Source organism: Acanthopagrus latus, chromosome 12 (genome assembly GCF_904848185.1).
Source record: "Acanthopagrus latus isolate v.2019 chromosome 12, fAcaLat1.1, whole genome shotgun sequence".
Classification (NCBI taxonomy): domain Eukaryota; kingdom Metazoa; phylum Chordata; class Actinopteri; order Spariformes; family Sparidae; genus Acanthopagrus; species Acanthopagrus latus.
Genome location: NC_051050.1, coordinates 4,168,805 through 4,186,794, shown reverse-complemented (window position 1 = coordinate 4,186,794; position 17,990 = coordinate 4,168,805). Strand labels below are relative to the sequence as shown.

The 17,990-nt window shown below is 42.7% G+C and overlaps 2 protein-coding genes across 3 annotated transcripts in view; both read right to left on the bottom strand.

Annotated features, from left to right (window-relative positions):
- Positions 1–2,741: 2,741 nt before the first annotated feature.
- Positions 2,742–10,312, bottom strand: LOC119030134 (tripartite motif-containing protein 16-like). The gene is made up of 2 exons (XM_037117516.1): positions 8,871–10,312; positions 2,742–3,806 (listed from the first exon to the last, which is right to left on the bottom strand). Exons 1-2 carry the CDS (start codon positions 10,191–10,193, stop codon positions 3,462–3,464), a joined length of 1,668 nt encoding a protein of 555 aa, XP_036973411.1. The 5' UTR covers positions 10,194–10,312; the 3' UTR covers positions 2,742–3,461.
- A 1,387-nt stretch (positions 10,313–11,699) lies between these two features.
- Positions 11,700–17,990, bottom strand: part of atp8b1 (ATPase phospholipid transporting 8B1) — a 33,859-nt gene continuing 27,568 nt past the window's right edge. For both annotated transcript variants that reach the window (XM_037117617.1, XM_037117618.1), the window contains exons 22-31: positions 17,849–17,924; positions 17,327–17,459; positions 17,069–17,197; positions 16,818–16,974; positions 16,508–16,731; positions 16,042–16,125; positions 14,764–15,009; positions 14,339–14,477; positions 13,837–13,967; positions 11,700–13,446 (exon numbers count right to left, since the gene is read on the bottom strand). In XM_037117617.1, coding sequence (XP_036973512.1) covers positions 13,213–13,446; positions 13,837–13,967; positions 14,339–14,477; positions 14,764–15,009; positions 16,042–16,125; positions 16,508–16,731; positions 16,818–16,974; positions 17,069–17,197; positions 17,327–17,459; positions 17,849–17,924 — 1,553 coding nt within the window. In that variant the 3' untranslated portion in view covers positions 11,700–13,212. The remainder of the gene's footprint in view (positions 13,447–13,836; positions 13,968–14,338; positions 14,478–14,763; positions 15,010–16,041; positions 16,126–16,507; positions 16,732–16,817; positions 16,975–17,068; positions 17,198–17,326; positions 17,460–17,848; positions 17,925–17,990) is intronic.

Here is a 17,990-nt window from a genome sequence, read left to right as displayed (position 1 = left end):
CTCTAGCGTCATATCTGGAAGCTGGGTTGGGGTGGACTGGGTAGTTGGATTTGTCATACACAGGAATTCCCCTGGAGTTGGCGGTTCAAGTCTTGTGTGTGACTGAGTGTCAGTTGTGTAAAAGTAGTTATTGTAACCCAAAGGATGATTTTTTCCTAAGACCAACTTTTTGTGCCTAAACCTCATCAAAATAATATGTTCAATGTTTGTCAGCAAGCTTTATTACGACAGTACGACCTCATGTTACATATCTATTATCATAGAGCCCTCACAGCGCAGAGCCCCTGAACCAAAGAACATGGGTGCTGCTGTCTGTAGCTGACTGTTGTCTAGCAGCTAATGCAGTAATGTTAGCAGAGAGCATGCACATCAGAGCAGTAGCTGCCAAACCAGGTGGCCATTTTCAGACCAAGGTTTGTTGCGTATTTTTGATTGTGGCACTTAAAAAGCATATTTGTGCCGACTGAAATAGCTAATGCCACATTCAGACCAAGCGCAAAGAAAAGATTTGTGTTGCGTTTCTTGCGTGAGTTTGATCGCTGGGTTACACTGTCTACTCGTGAGGGTAACGTGAAGAAAAATAACCGCAAACCGCCCACCAGTGTGAGCCCAAAACGAAGAGATTTCTATTTAGAGAATGCCTAAATAACAACAAAATCATAATGCTGCCTTGTAAAAAGCCGGAATTCATGCTTCAGGTCTGTCGACCAGACAACAAGCAAACAACTTGTTTCCTGAATGGAGTTTGGATCAATAAGAGCTATGCTGTGCTTTGCTGAGACTTATTTCCAAACTTGCCTGGTAGTCTTACTTTCTAGGTCACTTCCCTCCACGGCAGCCCCATATATATCTCATCTTGGTAGGAGTAGATGTGTTACTGTGCAGCTCTTGGTGTCAGCAAACAGGCATGATTAGTGAATACCACTGTTGAGTCCTATAGCGACAGGGATTTGGTAAAACAGCCGCATGAAGCCTGTCATTAAAACAGGGGGCCAGTGGCAGGCTTATTCACACAATCAACATCTGTGAAGTCAGGCCAGCAAACAGCCACAAGAATCAGTTATTGTAGATTTAATAAAAGTAATTAACTTAAAACTGTTTTTCATGTTCAGTGTCATGCGTTGAATACATACTTTAAAGGGGCTTTAAAGCCTAATAGTTTGTCATTTGTCTGTCTGTCATTTGTTATTCATTTTTTCTACCCCATGAAAGCAGCTCAAGTCGGGCTTTGTTTACCTCAGCCTGGCACACGATGTATAGGTGTATAGGTGACTCTGTACACATACATATGTAACAGCACACACACATCTATCCCACTTATCTCCATGTTTTGTCCATCTATTCGTATACTTTGAACTAACCTTTAATGTGAGACCGATCTCTGTTTGAGAGGGAACTTAATAACAAAAGTAGAAACAAAACACTGAACCTGCTGTCAACATGGTGAAAGTTTGTATGTGGATTCAACTTTGTCAAGCATTTCACCTGAAAACAAACTGTAGCTGCAGGTTTGAGAGCTTGACAGTGGTAATGAGCTAAAAGAGCTGTGTATAAACGTACATACTATATGTTATTTTATTTTGCACATTAATAAGATAAATAAGCACAAAGGAAAATATTAAGAAATTGAGTTGGTTTGACAAGCGGTAACGATTAATTCAAAGCTATGAGTGAAACAAATTCCGATACTCTGAACCATGAGATTTGATTTGTCCAGTATGGTTTTGCCCCGATGCATGCACATGAAAATAAAAACAGAATTTGAGGTAGAATTAATGAATAAAAATCGGATAATGGGGAAAAATCAAAGTGTTGAGCAGCGTCTAAACTGCACAGTCAAGTGAAGATCCAGAAATATACAGAACATATGTGTGTTGAACCCTGTTAGGATGTTTCGGTGCCACGTTAACTGCCATCGTCTGTTCCTGCAGCTGAACTGTGCACTGATTTTTTCCACCGGGGTCGAACTAATCCGAGCAGAGCTGAGAGGGACACGCAGTCCTGCAGTGACACCCAGAGGCTCCAATCAGCACCACTTCATTTAAAAGCACAGTGGGCGTACTGCAGTTCACCATGAAACTGGTTCTAGTACTTGTGGTTTTATAAGTCGTTTCTCAAGTCTGCAGTTAAAGTGTGCATTAAACCATGTTATCCGCTTAGTTATTATGCTTATCATAATTGAATACTGAGCACAATTGAATTATTATCTAAACCCTTCATCTGCATTTTTGTAGCCAGTTGGGCTGTCTGATAACAAACGGGTCAATGAAAACCATGACAAAACTCTGCAGCGGTATCAGCTGACATTAGATGCCATGAGCTGCCAGCCATGCCAGATCAAGACTTGCACTTCACTGATTAGAAATTTAAAGGGTTACTCCACTAATTCAACACTTTAAGATGTGTTTACAGCTCTTGTGTAAAGCCCTTTGCCCTTTAATATCTGAAAAGTAACCAGACGGTGACTGATAACAGGTTTAGACAAGAGCTCAGTGAAAAGCTACTTTAGCGGACTGATGAGCTGAGGTTACTCACAATTACATTTGAAAGAGTCTGACTGAGCATCATATTATTTATTCAAAGCATTCTTTGTCCTTGTTAAGAGCCTCAGAGCCTGCTATATATTACCCACAATGCAACTCGCTCTCAGGCAGTTCATTCTGAAATTCAGGCGTGTTATGCCAGCGACAGTTTCTGGAATAAAATCATGACAAATACTTTAATAAGTTTTGGGAGAAAAATCCACTTTATTGATCGATCCAATCAGTAAATGCTGCCTCAGTGTGTCCATTCATTTCATCCACAGTCAGTCTGTTAAAGCAGTGTGTCAGCACTGTGGAGGAAATGAAACGGTGCCCAGGTGATTATCACTGTAGTCACAATAATCATACATCTGCACAGCTTCTCCTGAAAACATTCAGAGTGACAGGAACAAAATAAACATCAGCTGAGATCAACTACTTAGAAATACTATTGCTGCTCCATTAAGGGCCATGCAGCGGAACAGAGGGAACATGAAGTATTATAGTAACACCATATATATGAAACAAAAACGTGATTATATGAGTATATATTCATTTATCACTAGTAAAATGTTCAGGTTATTTCCCTTCAAACACACTGAAATTTGTAAAATCCAGAAATCCATTATAATAAAATCATTTTCCTACAGCAGCTCACCATATTCATAGTTTCAGTCTATATCCTTATATTTTCATTATAAAGAATACAGCTGCAAACTTATAACACATTTTTATTTCCAATCAATCAAATCCTATTTCTTTACTCCTCTGGAATGATCAGTTTTTTTTACTATACTAACATGGGATCAAAAATTGTTTGAGTTACTTAAAGTGTAATAGTCATTCAAAGATTAAAAGAGAAAAACATATATACATATTTTTCATTTAATATTTAACCCACACTGAATGTATGTACATAGCCACAGCATTTCAACCTGCCTACTTGAGCTCACACAATTCAACAGACTTCTCATAACCATAAACAGTGAGTCCAGCATAGAGCGGCTGGGTGAAGGTGGTCTGGACTCTGTGGAGGAGAGTCATGGTGTCAGAGACGCTGTAGAAGGACAGAATACCTGCATGATGATCCAGGTACACTCCTATCTTGGAGGACTGAGGACTTGGGATGGAGGTGCTGATGTTGTTATGGCTGAATGTATAACTGTTGCTGGGACACTCTAACACCCAGGACCTGTTGTTATTTCCAAATTGACTTTCATATCCTGTTCTGCTGATATCCTTGTATGTGACTGCAACAGAACCCTTAAACATATTATGCTTCACCTCCCAGTAGCAACGTCCAGTCAGACTCTCTCTACTCATCACCTGCTGGGTTACAGTGAATCTGTCTGGGTGTTGAGGATATAACTGCATTTCTTTCATCACTGTTGCTTTTCTGTTCCCATCAGATAATAACAGCTGTGTGTGTGCTGTGTTTGGATCCAGTGTGATTTGAGATGAATACTGTAAGAACTCCTCTCTGCTCTTTGGCTCTGCTTGTGGCAGGAAAACATCCACTGATGTCACTGCCAGTGAGATCTTGGTCCATACGTCACTCAGAATGTCCTGTAGTTTATCTCTGACCTCTGACACAGCTGCTGTCGAATCCTCAAAGTACTGCAGAGGGTGGATGCTGATGCTGGGTGAGTCTGTAGGTTCACTGATTTGAGACAGTGAGGGGTAGTTGTTTAGGAACTGGATGTGATCATTTGTGTGTGAGAGCTGCTCCAGCTCAGCGTCTTTCCTCCTCAGCTCAGTGATCTCCTGCTGCAGCTTCTCCTGAAGCTCTTTCACTCGACTCACTTCACTTTGCTGCTTGGATCTGATCTGCTGCTTCACATCAGAGCTTCTTTTCTCAATGAGATGGACCAGCTCAGTGAAGATCTTCTCGCTCTTCTTCACTGCTTCATCAGCAGAGTGATTGACAGCCTCCACCCCCTGCTGGAGCAGCTTCACCTCTTTCTCTCTGTCCTGGATTCTCTGCTGGATCTGCTGTCGACTCGCTCCGAGCTCTCCCTGCTTCTTAGTACGTTCTGCTGAAGCTGAGACTGTGTCATGGCCTTTATGTTCATCCATGGAGCAGAGATAACAGATACACTGCTGATCAGTGCGGCAGAAAATCTTCATCACCTCGTCGTGAGCAGAGCAGGTGTTGTGCTGAAGCTTCTTGGAGGGGTCGACCAGCTTGTGTTTCTCAAAGGCAGGAGAGTCATAGTGAGGCCGGAGGTGCTGCTCACAGTAAGAGACCAGACACTGCAGACACGACTTGACAGCTTTAAGCTTCCTCCCAGTGCAGAAATCACAGGCCACATCTTCAGGTCCGGCGTAGCAGTGATCAGCTGGAGCAGCTTGGAGTCCAGTCTTCTTCAGCTCCTCCACTAAATCTGCTAACATGGTGTTTTTCATCAGGGCAGGCCTCGGTTGGAACGTCTGTCTGCACTGAGGACAGCTGCAGATTTTCTTCTGATCCTGTTCTTCCCAGTAGCTTCTAATACAGTTCATACAGAAGCTGTGTCCACAGGGAATAGTCACTGGATCCTTCAGTAGATCCAGACAGATCGAACAGAAGAATTTTTCCTGATCCATCTGAATTCCTCGCTGCGCCATTTCACCACGTAGAGACACTGAATGTCAAACACTTTCACTTTCTGAATTTGAAGCAGGAGGAGGAGGGAGGAGTCACCGTGCTTTATACACACCAGGAAGTAGATTCATTCAAGCAAGTCTCTGAGTTCCTGTAGCTCCTCTTTAGAACAGGGACAGTTTGAGTCACCAGACTGGATTCATTCCCTCTTAAAATAGAAATGCTGCTCACAATACACAGCCCAACATTCCCCTGATCAGATAATAAGTCACTTTTAGTTCATGTGTTGACCCGGTCCACTTACCTGTTAGTACACTTTGGTTTGTATGGAGCAGCTGTAAGACGTCATTTAAGAGCTCTGATCCATAAACCAAGTTTATGAAATATGAAGAGTGACTTGAGCTGCTCCAAGAGAAGAATAAAAACAATGTTGGTGCTGTTAGTGATCTTGCTTTGAACTCTTTATATCCTCCAGGGTTTATTATCACATCATGCACAGGAGGAAGGTTTTATAAGACACATTCAAAGACCAAAATATCTTCATTTCACTGGCAGAACACGTGATATTCTTGACTTACGGCACACCATATTGATGTTGAGTGCATCATCAGCAGAGAGCGCAGTCTGATGATAAAACACAGACTAATTTAACGGTTGTTAGAACACAGTTCACTTCAGTTGAGACCATTTTTCTGTGGTTTTGTTTCCAAAGTGCTGTTTTCCTTTAAAAAGCAGGAAGGAGACAGTCAGGGACATTTTCATCTGTGTCCACTCCTGACACTTTCACTTAGCTCTTCTCTTTTCTCCATTTAGTACGTCCTCATCTCCTCTCTCCTCTCTCCTCATCTCCTCTCTCCTCTCTCCTCATCTCCTCTCTCCTCTCTCCTCTCTCCTCATCTCCTCATCTCCTCTCTCCTCTCTCCTCATCTCCTCTCTCCTCTCTCCTCCGTCCTTCTACCTATGTGACTCACTGAAGTCACATAGTGCAGAAACATATGATGGGGGAGACACACCATTCACCCTGTTGTGAGAGAAAAATCTAAAAGCCCTATAAGGAACAGATGAGGGCATAGTGACATCTGATCTATGAGTGTCTGTCTCTCATGGTCTTCACAAACTTAGCAGCTAGAAGCTACTGTAGATGTCTACAGAACAGATCCCCTGCAAACCAAAGACGATAGTTTGTGTGGTCTCACAGGAAGGCCTTCCATCTGTCAGAGGTGAGAAGCTCTGCAGTAACTTGCCCTTCTTTATTGTTAAACAGATAACCATGTATGGGAGGGATGCTCTCTGAGCCGCAGATAGAATCTGAACATTGCGGAGACTCGACAGGTTTGACATGACATCACACTGATCATGTTTTATAAACTACTTCAACGTAAGTCATCGGCGTCTCTGAGTTTTCTTCATCTTCACAACGCACCTATTACAAGACGCTGTAGCATCAACAGGGTTAAAAAGTTACATAATATCCCTTTAAAAGTAAATGTGTAAGTTGCCGTGAACACTGCTGTTTCAGCTCATCTGACAGAGATTATAGATCCAGAAGAAGACAATGACAGAACAATGGACAGATGATGCAGCTGTGTCACAGCTCATATGTAGTTCAAATTCAGCTCTGAAGCAGGAACGTCTCGTTTGGTTAAATGCCCGTCGCCTTAGCTTCTCTCTCCTCGCGTCCTCTGCTCACATCTCATGAGGAAGGGACGGTGACAGAGGAGGGATGGAGAGGGAACTGAGGATGTACAAACTGAGAAGCAACAAGTGGGGACTGTTCACCTTTGCTGAATTTATTTTGGTGTCATTTTTCACCACCAGGTGTCGCCCTTGGGTCAGTTTTCCCTCTGTGGCAGCTACATAAATGAAGCCTGCTCTGTTCTCTTCAGGTGTCCCAGTAATCATCTGATGTTGTCTTGACAGTCTGACTGACAACTAAACAATTCGATGGTGTATATTTGATTTTCTTCACTGCTGAATTCACATGTGTTTCATTTTACTGCTCCATATGTTTTAGGTTGAACTAATCGAGCTACTTGGTGTATTGATGAGGTCATGATGTCAGGAGAACAGCCTGTTGTCAGCTGTGTGACAATGCATTTTCCAGCTGAACACAGAGGGCTTTAAAGAGTTTATTTGGACTAAGAGGGACAAAAATGTTCTCCACACATAGAGAAGCTCCTCATCCTCTAGATTCTCACAAACATGAAGCAGCACATCACTAGACAGGAAGGGTATGAAGGGTTCTCTGCAGAGTGACTGCTGACTGAAGCTATCACAGAAATGTAGTGGAGTAGAAAGTAGAACATAGGGATGCCTCAGTGGTTCACCGGATCAGGGCAGAGTCCTGAACTCATGGGCCGGGTTCATTTTGAATGTTTCCCCTAGAAAAGTACCGGAGCAGAAGAATAAAGGAACATAAAATGAAAATACTCATGTAAAGTACAAGTAGGCCTACCTTTAACTTGTACTTGAGGACAGTAATTAATTACATTCCACCACTGATACACACACACACATTTGATGTCGACCAGTGGCAGGGAGAACAAGCCAGGCTCATAACCTGGAAAAATCTTGGAGCCTGCTGTATATTACCCACAATGCAACTCAGTCTCAGGCAGCTCATTCTGAAATTCAGGTGTGTTATGCTACTGACAGTTTCTGGAATGAAATCATGAGAAATACTTTATTCGTTTTTGAGAGAAAAATCCACTTTATTGATCGATCCAATCAGTAAATGCTGCCTCAGTGTGTCCATTCATTTCATCCACAGTCAGTCTGTTAAAGCAGTGTGTCAGCACTGTGGAGGAAATGAAACGGTGCCCAGGTGATTATCACTGTAGTCACAATAATCATACATCTGCACAGCTTCTCCTGAAAACATTCAGAGTGACAGGAACAAAATAAACATCAGCTGAGATCAACTACTTAGAAATACTATTGCTGCTCCATTAAGGGCCATGCAGCGGAACAGAGGGAACATGAAGTATTATAGTAACACCATATATATGAAACAAAAAAGTGATTATATGAGTATATATTCATTTATCACTAGTAAAATGTTCAGGTTATTTCCCTTCAAACACACGGAAATTTGTAAAATCCAGAAATCCATTATAATAAAATCATTTTCTAACAGCAGCTCACCATATTCATAGTTTCAGTCTATATCCTTATATTTTCATTATAAAGAATACAGCTGCAAACTTATAACACATTTTTATTTCCAATCAATCAAATCCTATTTCTTTACTCCTCTGGAATGATCAGTTTTTTTTACTATACTAACATGGGATCAAAAATTGTTTGAGTTACTTAAAGTGTAATAGTCATTCAAAGATTAAAAGAGAAAAACATATATACATATTTTTCATTTAATATTTAACCCACACTGAATGTATGTACATAGCCACAGCATTTCAACCTGCCTACTTGAGCTCACACAATTCAACAGACTTCTCATAACCATAAACAGTGAGTCCAGCATAGAGCGGCTGGGTGAAGGTGGTCTGGACTCTGTGGAGGAGAGTCATGGTGTCAGAGACGCTGTAGAAGGACAGAATACCTGCATGATGATCCAGGTACACTCCTATCTTGGAGGACTGAGGACTTGGGATGGAGGTGCTGATGTTGTTATGCCTGAATGTATAACTGTTGTCCAAACACTGTAGTGCCCAGGACCTGTCATTTCTTCCAAATGTACTTGTACCTCCTGTTCTGCTGATATCCTTGTATGTGACTGCAACAGGGTCATTATTATGCTTCACCTCCCAGTAGCAACGTCCAGTCAGACTCTCTCTACTCATCACCTGCTGGGTTACAGTGAATCTGTCTGGGTGTTGAGGATATAACTGCATTTTTGTCATCACTGTTGCTTTTCTGTTCCCATCAGATAATAACAGCCGTGTGTGTGCTGTGTTTGGATCCAGTGTGATTTGACATGAATACTGTAAGAACTCCTCTCTGCTCTTTGGCTCTGCTTGTGGCAGGAAAACATCCACTGATGTCACTGCCAGTGAGATCTTGGTCCATACGTCACTCAGAATGTCCTGTAGTTTATCTCTGACCTCTGACACAGCTGCTGTCGCATCCTCAAAGTACTGCAGAGGGTGGATGTTGATGCTGGGTGAGTCTGTAGGTTCACTGATTTGAGACAGTGAGGGGTAGTTGTTTAGGAACTGGATGTGATCATTTGTGTGTGAGAGATGCTCCAACTCAGCGTCTTTCCTCCTCAGCTCAGTGATCTCCTGCTTCAGCTTCTCCTGAAGCTCTTTCACTCGACTCACTTCACTTTGCTGCTTGGATCTGATCTGCTGCTTCACATCAGAGCTTCTTTTCTCAATGAGATGGACCAGCTCAGTGAAGATCTTCTCGCTCTTCTTCACTGCTTCATCAGCAGAGTGATTGACGGCCTCCACCCCCTGCTGGAGCAGCTTCACCTCTTTCTCTCTGTCCTGGATTCTCTGCTGGATCTGCTGTCGACTCGCTCCGAGCTCTCCCTGCTTCTTAGTACGTTCTGCTGAAGCTGAGACTGTGTCATGGCCTTTATGTTCATCCATGGAGCAGAGATAACAGATACACTGCTGATCAGTGCGGCAGAAAATCTTCATCACCTCGTCGTGAGCAGAGCAGATGTTGTGCTGAAGCTTCTTGGAGGGGTCGACCAGCTTGTGTTTCTCAAAGGCAGGAGAGTCATAGTGAGGCCGGAGGTGCTGCTCACAGTAAGAGACCAGACACTGCAGACACGACTTGACAGCTTTAAGCTTCCTCCCAGTGCAGAAATCACAGGCCACATCTTCAGGTCCGGCGTAGCAGTGATCAGCTGGAGCAGCTTGGAGTCCAGTCTTCTTCAGCTCCTCCACTAAATCTGCTAACATGGTGTTTTTCATCAGGGCAGGCCTCGGTTGGAACGTCTGTCTGCACTGAGGACAGCTGCAGATTTTCTTCTGATCCTGTTCTTCCCAGTAGCTTCTAATACAGTTCATACAGAAGCTGTGTCCACAGGGAATAGTCACTGGATCCTTCAGTAGATCCAGACAGATCGAACAGAAGAATTTTTCCTGATCCATCTGAATTCCTCGCTGCGCCATTTCACCACGTAGAGACACTTAACGTCTGGAATGAAATATATGAACTGAAAGGTATTCAGTGCCATTAAGGGCATAAGATAAAGAGCTTATCAGATCAGACTTTGATTCCTCTCTGAAAGATGAATGTGTTTGACTCAGGTTGTGTTCATAGGCCCCATTTACAACACAGAGCAAAGATCAAATTGTTCATAAAATCCGACACAAAGGCGAAAACGTACAGGAGGGATGCAGCCTCTGCCTCTGCCATTTCACAATCATCCGTTCCATCAACAGCCCCATTCCACTGCGTCAGCAGTTGGACGGATATTCAACTGAGGAGGAGGAGCAATACTGCACGGGTGTGTGTGTGTAATAGTGATGGGTGAAATACCTTGTTAATGTGGAATCATTGAAGATATTACCTGCAGCTATCCTCCATTGACACAAACAATGAGTACATGTCTGTTCTTCCACATGTCCAAAGGCTCACACACACACTCCAGATTCGTACAGTAAAATTGTTTGGATTGAAGCGACCATCCCCCCTGGTAAATCTAAAGCTCCGTCAGAAACGACTCAACATATATGAAAATGATCATTTATTTGTTTTAAATAAAAAGTTTAATTCTGTTCCATGTGGAGAGTGTTTCCTCTGCCCTGTCAAGTTTGTAAGTACAGCTTTTAGTTTGGCTGCTGAAAAGTGCCGAGACATTTGCTGCAGTCACGTCACTGCATGCATGGAAATGTAGCAAATGAATGAAAGCAGCCTCTCGCCCTCTGTCATGAGACCAGAGTGTATGTGTGATGTAAACCACCTGTGCAGAGATCACGTCTGACTGAGTAATGTGCCTTTTAAACAGCAGGGAAAAAAAAAAAAAACACTCTGTCCACTTTACTCCAGTTCACCTAACCACACCTCACTGACACACCCAGGGGTGCACAGATGGGCACAGGTACATTTGCTTTTTTTTTTTTTTAATCCAACAGGGGCTTAAAAGGTGACAGATGCATCAGACAGAAACTAGCAAACTTGTGCAATGCCATGGGACACTTTGCACCGTGCCAAAGATGGAATCCTCTGTCTTTTGATCACTAAAATGTATTCTGTGTAGTCTAATACCTACCTAGAGCTGTTGCTATATGAGCTACTGCAGGATTAGCCGGTTGGCTAAATAGTCTATGCTAACAAGTAGACTTCCCATCAAGCCAGAATATTATTCACTGAATTATTTCAATATCCCAAACAAATCAATTTTGCAAGACTGCAGTGTTATGTTGACCTCGGATAATTCTGTCATGTTCATCCTGGACCATCACTGCCATATTGATCCAAGAGAGTAATCCAGGGTCAACATGGCGATGATGGTCCTGGAACATGAAACAGAAAGGTTCAGCTTAACAAACATGTTAAAAAACTTTAATCCTGGTTGTGTAAGGATAATCAAACTGAAAATCCTGAATATTAGAATCACCACATTCAAACATAAAACAAAGGGGAACGAGCCTCCCCAATAAAATAAAGACAAGTTTCAGATTGCTAAATGTGCCCATGGCTTTTATTAACAACCACATGATAAAATACCATCATATGACAGAGACTGAACTGTTGATGGTACAATCAACAGCAGTCCTCATCCACTGCAGTCATTCATTCAGTATTAAAAAGACATTATCTGCAGACAGTAACAGTCAGAGCAGGAATGGGTCAGTTCTGGCTTAGCGCTTCCTAGTGGATATCCTAAATCTGAATAGAGGAATGGAAAAACAGATCATTTTGGGGTTTATTGTAAACAACCAGTGACACACACGCAGGACATCCTCACTTTTTCACCACTTAAAGATCGTGCAATTTAACTTCCAGGAAGTCGCAAAAATCAAGAGAAAGGAACAAACTACTAAGACGTCATCAAACGAAGATGAACCAAGACCTTTCTGTGTGTTTCTTTCCACATTTAAAGTAAGGAGCACTTAAATTTACACTCTGTAAAGTGAAAAGAAATGAAGAGACTGCTGTTGAAGGAAGACGAGTGTTTTGTTTTTTTTAGGTGTTTGCATGAGGATACAGCTTGGAAAGAGGCATTTAAAAAATGTGAAGAAAATGTTTGCAGTCCCTCAAATTAGAAACTCCAACACCCATCAGTAAGGACACTTTGGATATTTGATAGAGCAGAAGAAAAATATTCACAACTTAGTTTTAAATTAAGACACACTTTATAATATCTGACCACCTTGCATGACGTGGCATGGAAATATCCCGCCATTATTTATAATAAAACATTAAAAGAGGACACCTCGACATGTTCAGTTTTAGCCCATTGTCCTAATGTGCAGGAAAAGGTTTTGACTGCATCTCAACGGACAGAAACAAACTAAAGTAACAGATGATGTGGTTTGATTTCATGTTGCAAACGGACAAATTGACTGGAAAATATATATTTTTAATTTAATAAAACACTTAACATATCGAGTGCACTGCAGATACTGGGCTAAAACCGTCAATATCAAAAAGCAACATGTTAAACAACATTAGTTACGTATCCAGCCACAGTAGTGGTGTGCAGGGACAAACTGACTAAAAATAAAGCTTTTACTTTAAAAAAATCCTGAGTCGAACGACATTGTCAGTCACACAGTCGCTGCATGACTTCAAACCCCGGTAACAGAGGTCTCTTCGGTGAGCTTTTTTGTTTTTTTTCATTAGTTTTCAAGAGTCTGTGCATAGAGGAGAGACTACAGGCAGTGGAGTCAGGATCACAGACTGGAGCAAAAAAGTAGCTCTTCATTTCTGCAGGTTAACATGCTGGTGCCAAACCAAGCATCTAACTTGTCATTTCTAAAAGGACGAGTGACATTAGGAGCTCTTCAAGGCACTTAAATACCCAAAAGGAACTGTGCACTGAACCACCGACCAGGCTGTGATGTTGACCATTACAGCAGCGACTCAGATGATGGCGAGGATTAACCCACTGCTCCTCGCACCTCCCCAAATATTTACAATCCCTCTGGCTACAGTTCTGCGCCATCTCCTGCTCAGCCCTCATCAGATGTTTTCAGCCTCTCTGTGGGGAACCTCCCTGATGCTGTCCTGGGGTCCGCCACGGGCCGGCGGGCGCCGCCGAATGCTCCGCCCAGACGAGATGAGGTCGGCGTAGCCACGGGAGTGAGAGAAGGCGTAGGCAGAGCGGCGGGAACGCCGGCCACGCTGGAAGGCTGATGGCTTTTTCTTCTCTTCCTCTTGCATCTCCATCTCGTACTTCTTCCTGTTTCTTTGGACCTGGGGGACGATCGGAGATAAGGAGATTAGAGAAACGCTGCTTTGGTATTTTTTTCCTCGTTCCTCAGGTTACTTCTTTTCCACTTAATTGCATTTCATGACGACTCATTTCAAAAGTAATACACTCGAATTGCGGTTGGATTAAACATTAAAACGTCTTATTTCATCCTGTCCTGTCCAATTTGATCATTTACATTCCATATAGTGCAACAACACTGTTTTCCATATATGAATAATCTGTTCTCAGACGAAAATAAGATCCATTGGACACAGTTTGAAGCTAGAAAAGGTGCTGCATTTACATGTTCCTGATAATCTACAGTTCCCCAGTGGGTGATTATTAAGAACAGTCCAGCAGCAGGTCTGCATGTTGACTCATGGAGGCCTCACCTTGTCTCCTACAGAGGGCCAAATGGTTTTATGGAGGAACTGTATGCAGATGACGGGCAGCAGGCTGATGCCCACCGTCAGGATGATGGTTAACCACAGGTAGGGCTGCCGCAGAGCATTGGATGCTGCACCTGCAGACACAAAATATACATCATGAGAGTTGTGAGGCAGTTGGGGGTTTGATGTAGCATTGCATCCAGGACCAGCTCCCTCTCGATTCATGCAACAGTCCTGACCATGGCTTTTTTTTTCTTAACCCAACAGCTAGCCTGTAACTTCACAACATGATGGAGTAAGCTGATAATATGCTTCATCCCTCACTGTTCTGCTCTTTGTGGTATTGGAAAGACTAAAGACAAAAAAAATGGCACCATTCTGAATTGTCAAGGAGACTCTTGGAACTCCCAGTGTGGTACCCTGTGCTGCTTTTGAAGAATATTTTGGAGTACCATCTGTAGAACCAGCTAACTGTGTGACACCGCAGTGATGGTCGTTGACTGACCTGTGAAGGTGAACTGTGAGGGGAAGATGACGTGGATCCCAGCACTGTGGATGTCAAACATGATCCCGAAGTAGATTGCTATGCTGCCCAAAACTGCAAAGCAGTTGACGAAGGTCCAGTAGGAGGTATCCAGAGAGATCTGACAGACAAGAGTCGGAGAAGAAAACACCAGTCAGCCGGCCGCTCACGTGCATGCACATCTTCTAAACTTCGAGTATCATATTTAGTCTGGACTTCTGAGTCAATGCTTCCTTTAAAAATTCAAGACAATTGTTGATATTTCTTTTTATTGTTACTGAAAGATATCACATTTAGCATATCAGCATGTTCTCATCTTTAACATGCCTGATTGGGCTGCAAATATCCCTCTGAAAAAAAAAACTAAACAAAACAAAAAAAAAACTAAACACTTATGTGCGACTGACCTGCAGGTTGACAGTAAAAATGAGTGACGAGGCAGTGACGACAGCCAAAGACTGGTAGTCGGAGGGGGCTTCTCCGTCTTGCCCCATGGTCTGAAGGAAGGCTCCGTAAGGGATGAAGAAGATGATGAGCGAGACGAAGATGCCGTGGAACAAGCTGATGAAAAAGTTTCTGTAGTTGAACATTGACCCCTGCTGGCCAGGCAGGTAGAGCTTGGGGAATTTCAGGCTCAGTTTGTCGTTAACATCCTGAAGCGAGAGCAAGAGGAGGAGGAGGAGGAGGAGGAGGAGGAGGAGGAGGAGGAGGAGGAGGAGGAGGAGGAGGAGGAGGAGGAGGGATCAGTTAACAGAATTCTGGATTACTTTTATTTGTCTCTCATTGAGCAGAAGATAACGGAATGGACTGGATTTTTTTATTGACATAAATAGTTATTTGTGATTGTTGCGGGCAAAAATCCTTGATTATGTGGAACATTTTCTTGAAAAATGCGATGGAATATGCGGCATATTTATGCAATTTTATGTGATAAAATTGCACGAATTTGCAGGAACAGCAGTTAGATGAATAAGAAAAAAAAAGTGATTCCCCCAACACTCTGTTCTCACTAGGCTACTACCTTAATGTAAAGATGATAAGCAAGCATACTACATCACAGAAAGTGCTGGTAATAATTGGTGATGAGCCAAACTGGCTCTGTAGCTTTACAAAAAGAATACACCACAACTTCTGGGGTTTGAAGCTTTCTGATGACGTCACTTCATAACGTTACCAGGGCAACAGGAGGAAAACGGTTCTTGTGTGAAGTAAACGCAACATTTTCCAACTTTCTGCGACAATATATGTGACTTTTTTGCAAAGAAAATGCAGGTATTATGAAATCATGCGAGCCCTGCATATTTCGCAAGGAAATCAGCGAAAGTGAGGCATCGTTGAAAAAAAATGCGGCCCACGTGTAAATGTGCAGACTTTGACTGATTATGTGTTGAATTATGCGACTGCATAATCGTGTTTTTCTGGAGCGACTCAAATATGTTTAAGAACAGGTTAGTCCAAGACAAATGTAAAGAAGGGTGTTCGGTTAAGTTTCAAACCTAAGATGTGCAATATGCCTTTATTTTTTTAGTCACATCTGAGTCTTAGCTATCATATATTTTGTACATTAACTTTCAGATCAACCTCTGCAGTTTCAACTTAATTATAACCTTTGCCATTTATTGTATACAGTTAAAGAACAGGCATGTGGATATTTTGGACAAAAAATACGATATGCCTGTTTTTACCTGGTCAAGAAGTCCAACTAGTAGAACAGGTAAGCTGCTGTAGCAGAGATTGTATAGAGTGATGAACCAGTCTTCGTAGGCGACCTGCAGAGAAGAAGAGACAATTATTGAGTATGTAAAGTAAAGTGATGTATGCTGGGATAAGGCCACATGATATCACTGGGAGCAAACTGAGTGTCGGGGTGAATTATAGTCAAGGTGAAAGACAACCAACACAGCATCTAGGATGTCTCACATCCTGACAGAAAGACCTTCATGTGAAAACCTTTTGACTTCTTCAAACTTAATTTGACAGCTTGTACAACTGTTCAGTGATGTTGATCAATAGGGGAACAGAGGGCTCTTCCATTGGCCCCTGGCACCTGAACAATAACATTAACCAAGGTCTTCTAGGTGGTTTATTTGCATCGGGTAGAAGTAAAAAGCAGTAGTGAGGTAGACATTAGCATGCTGCTGTGCTGCTGACCTGTGAGGAGTATCCGCTGAAGAAGGAGTACCAGAAGTGGACCAGTGTGAAGGCGAAGTTCTTGAAGAAGAAGTAGCGCAGGAACTTGCACATTCGGATGTAGGACCAGCGTCCGTGCACCAGCAGGAGGCGCTCCAGGTAACGGAACTGAGCGAAGGCGTAGTCGCTGGACATGACGGCCTGCATCCCCTCCTGGCCGCTGATACCAACACCGATGTCTGCAGCTGGAGGGACAGAAGACATACTAGAACTGGAACATACTAAAGAAAAAGTGTCCTTTAACGCGAGCCGAGAACACTCATGTCCTTACTCTTGATCATGTTGACGTCGTTGGCTCCATCTCCGATAGACAGTGTCACAGCTTTCTTGTACTTCTTCACCAAACTGACAACGTTAGCCTTCTGCTTGGGGGTGACGCGACAGCAGATGACTGCCTCGCACTCACAGGCCATGTCCACAAAGTCAATCTGCAGAGGCATATTACCATCTTTGTTATTACTTAAAACAGTCAACACAATCAAATCTCACTTCTTTTAAAATGTTTAGTTAATTTCATCATACCTGTCTCATCTCCTTCTCCAAGTCGTCCATGGGCTGTCCGTCCTGAGGGGTGCTGGGAGGCGGTCGTTTCCCCAGACGTCGGAGACGCAGGCGACGTCGCTTCTTCTTCTTTTCATACAGAATCTCATTCTGAGAAAAAAAAACATTGGGATTTAGGAGGATCTTTTTTGCCAGGGCTGAATTTCCAAATATCATAAAAAACTCAAAATAAAAATGGATCATTTGTCATGATTTCAGAACCGTGCTGATGGAACCTACCAGCCAGCCTCCTGTGATGATCAGAGCGTTTTTGCCTGGTTCTGGGAAGAAAGGCAGCACGGGCTTCTTTTTGCCTATACGGACAGCTGGAGGCTCATGTCTCCTCTGGGTCTGACGAATCCTCAGCTTATCGCTGGAGACACAGGAACAACAGACAAACTCTTAGACTTGCATTTCAAAACATGACATTAACCGCTATTCAACAGCAGCTCATGGGTATCAAATGTGTCCGATGTCCCTCTTAATTTTGAGTTGCTGAGCAATCATGAACGAGTGGAATGATAGCGACTTTAGTATATAGGTATGATGTATAGGACTGCGATCTAGAACACAGCAGTGTGACGTCTGAGCTTTCTACCCTGAGTGTGATGTCAGAGGAAAATGGTCGCTGTGCTAATTTGGTCAATACTGATTAACTTTACATTTCTATGAAAAATAATGCGCTCTCTCTCATTTCCAAATATTACATGGATGGAGTAAAAAACTTTGGCATCATAACATCTTAAGAGCTGCAAGACTCACTTGACGTCTTCTCCGTAGTGGATCTGCATGTCGTCTGTCAGAAGTGAACAAGAATATCCAATATTCTCTGCCGTTTCTGGGGAGAAAGTTAAAATTCATTAAAAGTGAGAAGAAAATTCTGTTACAGCGGCGGGGTGGTGTT

Bases quoted from the DNA above. Each gene is read 5' to 3' on its own strand.
- LOC119030134 (XM_037117516.1), bottom strand. From the start codon at position 10,193: ATGGCGCAGCGAGGAATTCAGATGGATCAGGAAAAATTCTTCTGTTCG. The intron at 3,807-8,870 runs GTGAAGCATAAT...TGCTACTGGGAG, and splicing joins CTGGACGTTGCTACTGGGAG to GTGAAGCATAATATGTTTAA.